The sequence below is a fragment of the Brienomyrus brachyistius genome, unplaced genomic scaffold (genome assembly GCF_023856365.1).
Source record: "Brienomyrus brachyistius isolate T26 unplaced genomic scaffold, BBRACH_0.4 scaffold68, whole genome shotgun sequence".
In the NCBI taxonomy this organism is placed as follows: domain Eukaryota; kingdom Metazoa; phylum Chordata; class Actinopteri; order Osteoglossiformes; family Mormyridae; genus Brienomyrus; species Brienomyrus brachyistius.
The window spans coordinates 1,206,290-1,214,777 of NW_026042343.1; the positions used below are offsets into that span (position 1 = coordinate 1,206,290).

The 8,488-nt window shown below is 42.4% G+C and overlaps 1 protein-coding gene across 1 annotated transcript; it reads right to left on the reverse strand.

Moving 5' to 3' along the window:
- Window positions 1–603: 603 nt before the first annotated feature.
- Window positions 604–5,807, reverse strand: LOC125725478 (intermediate filament protein ON3-like). Its single transcript, XM_049002412.1, is given in 9 exon segments — window positions 604–889; window positions 1,126–1,181; window positions 1,505–1,725; window positions 1,891–2,016; window positions 2,152–2,316; window positions 2,446–2,541; window positions 2,638–2,698; window positions 2,807–3,015; window positions 5,355–5,807. Coding segments are annotated over 9 exon segments (1,533 nt in total). The 3' UTR covers window positions 604–743.
- Window positions 5,808–8,488: the final 2,681 nt, after the last annotated feature.

An 8,488-nucleotide genomic window follows, 5' to 3' on the forward strand; every position in this document is an offset into this window, starting at 1 on the left:
CTGATCACGATAGCATGTTATATGGAAACAACATAAAACGAAAAAGAACATGATGTCCTACCTTCAAACTCTATTTCACGAGAATGGTGTAAAAGATGGAAAATGCAGGGTCTTTGTATTCTTTGAAGGGCAGATGGATCGCCTTACAGATCAACTGCGATGAGGATAATGTGACTGCTTTTGTTTGTATGCATTGAAATGACAAAAGACTTCGATGTTCTATGTGCGACAGACGGAAGAGAAATACTTTCTTTGTGTCCTGGACCTGCTGCATCTCTGTGTTCTTGTTTTAAATTTCACCATATCGGCCACGGGATACGTGCTTCGTAGACACAAAGTTAACATCTGAACATCTTGCCGTACCTGGGCTTCAACTGAATGCAAGAAAATCTGAGTGTGAGAATCAGAGAAGTTGTTTAGAGCAGTACGTATAATGGAGAATCGTGGGTTGCAGTCTTTATGATTCTCACCAGATGTGCTTCCTTTGTGGCATTTGAAAACATCGATCTGCAGATTCATGTCAGCTGATTCTGGGACCGTATGCGGTATGTGAAGATAACCCTACAGGGTGCGGGGGCGTTCATCCAGAAACTGAATGGGAAATTTTACAAACTAATTAAGGTAAATTTAATTAGAGGCGCTCACACAAATGATAGTAGTACAGTAGGTTTGATGGTTTGACCTTTTAAGTATCTGTAGGCAGCCGTTGTGATCAGAAGAGTTGGAGATGGAAGAGGCTCTTTTTAGAAGGCTCTGCGGGCGCTGCCTGTGGTGACCATCAAAGATCTGCTGATGGACGAGCCCCCTCCTCCTGCTGAGCCCCCCACGCCCATGGACAGGCCGCCGCCGTAGCCAAATCCACCAGCAGAGCTGAACCCACTTGAGCTTGCTGTTGTCATCGACCATAAGAACACATAGGAGAACACATAAGGAATATCATCACAATGATATCCTTCATCCTATGAAACGTTCATCTTTATTTTCAGTACAGCTTGCTGCTGCATTTCTATGAACTCAACTTGTTTGGAGTTGCTGGTCTAGTACCTAGGGTTTACCAAAGCTGCATTTTACAGACAGGGGAATGAGAGGGAAGCTGGCTAAAATGTGTGAATGTGTCCTACTCACCACTGCCCCCAGAGGATTGCACGTGGATTGTTGTGGCTCCACTACCAGAAGAAATTCTGTGGAAAGGTTCCAAATCATCATTTGATTTCAATAACCACAGTCGAAAATTATCCTCATGGCTTCCTTGAAACTCTCAACTTTTGACACACAGCATCACAAATCTTCATGAAGAAGAGTCATCTCCACCCAGGACTGAGGTGCCCAAAATTATTTTTGATGTTTCTGATGCTATGCGACTTTACATGGTGGGTAAAGCTAACAAAATCCACAAAATACTCTCCCAGTCTTGTCAGACTCCAGAGTGGTGGACACAGTTAAATGAGTATAGTAACCCACACTAATTCTTTCAGGGTTCTTGTTTCTAAGTGTATTTACTCACCTGGTCTCCTCTCCTTCCAGCAGCTTCCTGTAGGTGGCAATCTCAATGTCCAGGGCCAGCTTGACATTCATGAGGTCTTGATACTCGCGAACCTGACGTGCCATGTTCTGCTTGGCTCTCTGCAGGGCCTCCTCCAGGTCCTTAAGGCGCAGTCTGGCATCCTTGACTGCCAGCTCTCCACGTTCCTCTGCCTCGGCGATCTGAGCCTCCAGTGAGGCGCGCTAGGAATGGAGATGGCAACAAAACTCAATGTGTTCTTTAAATGCTTAGCATGAGTTTTCCCTAAATCAAAAGTCCTTCAGTACATTATTTGTTGCTAAGAAAATCTTGGTAAACCCAGGCAGTATAAGATCTCAGATAATCAGAATGTGAGAACATCACCTCACCTGTGACTTGACAGCCTCAATCTCATTCTGCAGACGGCTGATTGCACGGTTCAGCTCAGCGATCTCAGTTTTGGTGCTACGCAGGTCTTCACCGTACTGCCCAGCTGAAGTCTGCATCTCTTCAAACTAGTAATATATTGGGCAGAGGGATGTTCAGCATAAAAATTCAAAACCATTCCTTTGTAGCAGTGTCATTCATCAGACCTTACCAGAGATGACAGTAAAGGAAAATAAAAGATTTTGGTTCTTAATCAAACCCACCTTCTGCTTGTACCATATCTCTGCCTCAGCCCTGCTGCGGTTGGCAATCTCCTCATACTAGGCATGCACTTCAGCCACGATGGCATCCATGTCCAAATTACGGCTGTTATCCATCTCTACGATCACGGAGGTGTCCTTGATCTGGCTCTGAAGTTCCATCAACTCCTAATATTTGTTCAAAGGAAACATATCACTATATAAACCCTTCTTATTAACATTGGTATTTATCCAGCAGAACCAAAGTTTTCCCTAAATATTTGTGCCACAATCTAGAAGATCGTAGATGGGCCTCACCGCTTCATAGACATTCCTCAAGAAATTGATTTCATCCTGAAGAGCATCAACCTTAGCTTCAAGTTCTACTTTGCGCAAGTAGGCAGCATCAACATCCTGACCAACAGGAGAGAAGACATTTTTTTTTAGTGAGCATGGTGTGTTATTTTTGGGTTTATAGCAATGGTTTTTGCAGACATTTTACACACTCACTTTCTTCAGCAAGACAAATTCATTTTCAGCCATGGCACGCTTGTTGACTTCATCTTCATACCTGGAAGCAAAGAAGAACATACAGAAATATAAGAGAGACGGTCTCCTACAGCCCAGGTACAGTGATGGTGGACATTTACACCAGTTAAATCTAGCTACACCAGCTCACTTTCTCTTGAAGTCCTCTACGATTCCCTGCATGTTTTTCAGCTCACTCTCCACCTTGATCTTCTCGTTGCCCAGGCCATCAAGCTGCCTGCGCAGGTTGGCGATGTAGGCCTGATACATAGCGTCAATGTTGGACTGGGTGGTGGTCTGCTCCTGCATCATGCTCCACTTGGTCTCCAGCATCTTGTTCTGCTGCTCCAGGAAGCGTACCTATTTAGGAGTGAGAGTATTAGCATTCCATGGGGTATGTAATCATTCAGCATTAATGGTGCCTTCTCAGATGTGCAGGTTCCCAAGCCATAGGCACTAATGCCCCCCCCATACCATCATGGATGCTGGCTTTTAAACTGTCTGCTGATAACAAGCTGGATGGTCCCTCTCGTCTTTAGCCCAGGGGACGCAGTGTCCATGATTTGATTCTCAAGCATCTGAAATTTTGATTTGTCTGACCACAGGACAGTTTTTCATTTTGCCTCAGTCTTAAATGAGTCCAGCCCCCGAGAAGTTGGTAGCATTTCTGGACCATGTTTAGATATGGTTTCTTCTTTGCATGGTAGAGTTTCATCCTGCATTTAAGGATGCAGTGAAGAACTGTGTGCATAGACAATAGTTTTCGGAAGTGTTCCTGAGCCCATGCAGTGATTCCCACTGTAGAATCGTGTCTGTTTTTAATGCAGTGCCACCAGAGGACCTGAACATCACGGCTATCCGATATTGGCTTTCAGGCTTGTCCCTTGTGTACAGAGATTTCTCTGGATTCTCTGAGCCTTTTAATGATGTTATTTCCCGTAGATGATGAAATTCCCAAATACTTTACACTATTATGTTGAAGAATATTATTGTTACATCGTTGCACTATTTGCCCACACAGTCTTTCACAGGGTGGTGAACATCCCCCCATCTTCACTGCACAGAGACTTTTTATACCCTATCATCTTACTGACCTGTTGCCAATTAACCTAATTAGTTAGGAGATATTCAACCAGGTCTTTTGTTTTAGCATCACACAACTTATCCAGTCTTTTGCTGCCCCTGTCCCAACTTTGTCGGAACGTTTTGCTTCAAATTCAAACTGAGCATATATTTGTTATAAAACAATAAAAGTCTATGATGTTGACTTTGTTCTAATTTTAATTAAATATGGGGTTATATGATTTGCAAATCACTGCATCCTGTTTTAATTTACATTCTCCACAGTGTCCAAACATTTTTGGAAATGTGGTTGTATTACTATTAGGGCAGATTCCAGGGACATCCATCTGTTCATTTAAAAAAATAACCGATTCAATTAAAATGAGTCAAAAATAGGTTAAAAGGAAGTAGTGTGTCCTTGCAACCCTAGACTGCTGTGCATGTACTTGTGTTCCTGTGAGAGAGGGACAGACGGAGTGAGAGAAGAAAAGAATAGACAGAGATGACCAAGAATATTCTGCGCTTGTTTTGATGTACTGACAGGCACTGAATGCACTGCATGTTTCCGGGGTGGGGTCCTGAAACACTAATCTTTCTGTATCAGTTCCGTTTAGAACAATTTGTTCTGTATTTTCCTACACATGCATTCCCCAGTGTAACTACCCGACCAGGACACTTGCCTAACTGGTAACCATTCTGCACTTAATGGTGTGGATTTGTGGATTTTTAGTGCTAGCAATTGATTTGGATTAATATGTACAATGCAGGCTGTGCTGTAGCATATAAGGTAGGTGGTTGATTGCATTATCTATTTATAACAAATGCTTTCAGTTCATGTGACTGCATTGAAAAAAAATGTGCTGTGATTACTTAAAAATGTAAGACAATGTTTTGAATGCACTTTTTCAAGGAAATTCAACTGAAGTCAATTTTAAGTAAACTGAATTATTAACTCTTTGATGGTAATACTCAGATTAACAGTTCACTTGCTTAACTGAAAAACCTTTGCCATGCCAGTTAAACCCTAAGTTGTTGTAAGATGTTTTGAGTTATTCTTATTAAGAAAAGGTATTTGAATGATTAAATCATTCAAACATCTACCGTTATTCGGGAGTAAAAGCGAACAGGACCTGAAGCCTGAATCACAAAGGAAGATGTGTTGGTGAGCTAGATAACCCATGGGATTTCAGGAACCCTAGATTAAATGGACTTTGTTCACTTACATGTAGCCCAGTCTACCTTAAATCTGACAAGTAATCCTGCTAATCTAAAAATCCAGCTTCAGCTGTGGTTATGACCACGCTGCAGAGGGGAGAATACGCACATCTCGAAAGCATAGAACTTTTTACGCACAAAAAGCCTTTATACTCCTGATGGTAGAATATGGCCCTTAGTGAATGCGATTCATCAAAGGAAAACGTTGGTAGAGGTTACTGCACTTTTGAGGTCACTCAAGGACATGAAAAGTTCCCACTCTCAGCAACGCCTCAGTCAGAGGATTTGACAAGGCTTAGTCTAAACAAGTCTGAACTGTACTTTACTAGAACACATCTAAATAGCATTTTCTACAGTCATTAGAGTATATTTACTAGATGCTAGAGTCCAGAATCTTTTGAGAAGCAGAGAAAACTACAAACCTTATTGATGAAAGAGGCAAAGCGGTTGTTGAGGGTTTTGATCTGCTCCTTCTCCTGAGTGCGGACGACTTGGATGTTGGGGTCGATCTCAAGGTTGAGGGGGGCGAGGAGGCTTTGGTTCACAGTGACGGCTGTGATGGGGGCGCCTACAAAACCAGCACCACCACCAAAGGCAGCACTGCTACCAAAGCCGCCTCCATAGAAGCCGGCATCCATACCGCCTCCGAAGCTACCGCCTCCGAAGCTACTGCCTCCAAAGCTGTTTCTTGCGCCGAATGCCCCGCCGCTGCCGCCGCCGCCGACTGCAGAGCGCCTGACACTGGTGCTCATACGGGCGGAGCCCCCAGGCGCAGCATGTGCAGAGTAACTGGAGAAATTTTGCCGGACCGTTCCGCCTGAGCCGAGCCCTCCAACTGCACTCATTCCGCTCTTGAAGCCTGTCTGGATCATCATGATGCTGTTTCTTTCTAAGGGTGGCAGTAAAAAAAGAAAGTTTGAGCGATGTAGCAAACTGGAGAGATGAGAGCAGGAGGAGTGCCCAGTCAGCTGTCTCACAAAGAGAAGACGAGTCCCTCTGTGTGGGTATCAGCTCAGATGCACCGCTTTAAATCTCCTGCTCTAAAGGGGGCGTGGCCTTTCCAGTACATGTTTGCGCCTATCTACTAGCCCGGTCCACCTCCTGCTCTTACTTGTCCTGCAGGTGTACAGTAACCTGAGCCAATCCAGGGCTGTCAGGTGTTGACCTTGCCCAGGGGTAAGATGCAGGGGCAAGGATCATGCTTTTCTGAAAATTACAGTTTTTTTTAATTATTATTTATTTTCTCTTATGTAATAGTACTATGTGCATTTTAAATATGTGTTTACAGTTGGTACATAGTAATACGATCACCTACATTGCCAGAAACAGAATACCACTAATGCAGCCTTTTTAGATTCCTTTACTGAATGGCAGATTTCTGCCTTGCTTGAAATGTTTGTGCTGCAGACCTTCCGCAGAACTCGGTGGTTCTGCTTTGTAAGTAACAGTGCTGCGTTTTTATCCGCAAGCTCTGGTAACCCTGAAGCCTTCTCATCCTGCGGGCTTTGCTCTTGCGCCATGGCATCTGGACCCAGCCACACCTGTTTGTCAGCATCACATCGCCGTTGTGCCTGGAGACCTCTGACGGCTCTTCTTCTTTTATGGCCGGTGCAGTCCCTCAGCAGAACAAACACAGGGTGGAGCTCCGAAGTATCAGATTTTTTCAGATCAATTACTGTAGCCTGTGAAGGATTCCTTTTAGTGATACTTAGTCTGTGCTTGGGACACTGACAGTTCCTGCGCCCGACCTGTTTCTCATGAGAATGTCTGAAGAAGTTGACCTGACTTAAAACATTCTACAGAGTAAAGAGTCAGCGGTAGAGTGAAAGTAAGATCTAATGTGGCATCCAGAAAGTAGTAAAAGGGAAACCGGTAACTGAAACTGCACATTTTTTGTTTTGCTTGTGTAAATATCTACCAAAAAAACACCCGTTACAGTTTTTTATCAATTGCTTTTGGGCATTTCTCAAGTCACAGCTAACACTTGCGAAACAGCACGTGTGATCCCCGCACCAAGACGTCCCTTCTGCACAGCAGAGCATCACCTCTCAGTTTCACACGTTTTTCAAAATGATTTTGCACGATTGCCATCATTTGGCACAATTTTCAGTTGCTTTAGTCTTGTTGATCACCACATGCAAAACGGTGAATCAAACCATGAAAATGATCACAAAATCTCTTCCATAAATGCCAGTGATACGACATTGTTGTGTTTCAATATATGATTTACTTGTTATTGTATTGCCATTTTGTTGTTTTGTGTGTACATTGCTGTGTGACCTTTTGTGTGGTACGATACTGTGTCTTGAGATCTGAAGAAGTTACATGTGCATGCCAGTGCTTTCTCTTGCCAGTGAACTTTACATACTATAATGTAGAGCCCTGCAATGTTGAACTGGTGTCTTTGATATGAATAAGTATCGGTTTGTTTAAGAAAAATCATCAGTCAGTGAGAATGAGACAGTGGGAACTGCTATCATTCAGAATTATATTGACATACTGACAATATATCGAGCCGTTTTGACGCTCATGGTTAAAACGATGCTTATTGTACTGTTCATTGTGGTGGCCCCGGTTCATTGGTGGAATTACAGCATTTGCTTTTGAGACATGAGTTAATTGGTTTTGGTAAGTTACAGGCTTTTACAGCTAAACCATAGTGTTGTGCTGTATGTATGAACTGTTTTCAGAAACGCCCCTATAGTCCTGATAATGTTAAGCATGTTTAACGAAATGTGGCAAAGCGATTAAAGAAAAATTGCAAGTATGTTGCATGAGATGTGACAAAGCAGTTGAGAAAACCTGCAAAAAATATAGTCCATGAAATCTGTGATAAGTTCGTTGTCATTTTGCTGTCATTCTATTGCCATTTTGCCATTTTATGTTATACATTGCTGTGTGACTATTTGTGCGGTACGATACTGTGTCTTGAGGTCTGAAGAAGTTACATGTGCATGCCAGTGATTTCTCTTGCCAGTGAACTTTACCTACTGCAATGTAGAGCGTTGCAGTGTTGAAACTGGTGTGTTTATATTTATATTCATAAACAGTATAAACATATTATATGTACAAATAACACGTATATACATTTGTTTTACATTTACCTTTATATTTGTAAATGTATATCCATATTTCATATTCATATTGTAGATTATACATTACCGTATATTATATTGCTCAGTATATTCTTCATTGTGACTTTATACTGTTGTGCTTGAGAGACACCATTGACCGGAATCAAATTCCTTACATGTGTTCGTTCACGTACTTGGCCAATAAACACGATTCTGATTCTGGTTAACATGAATAAGTATCAGTTAGCTGGCTACCTTTGTCCTAAGTTTCCTTTGCCGTGGGTCACCACTGGCTACATTTTCCAAATAGGAAATAGAGAGTGAATTAAGCGTTTAAAGCAATGACAGTAAGCAAAGCATATAGATAGATTGTCAGTCATTCTGCAAAACACAAGCTAATGGGAATGAAACTGTAGTTTCTCTGGAAGCCTGGTATAGATGGGGGTATAAGGTTCAACCGTGAGTAATAAAACAACAACTAA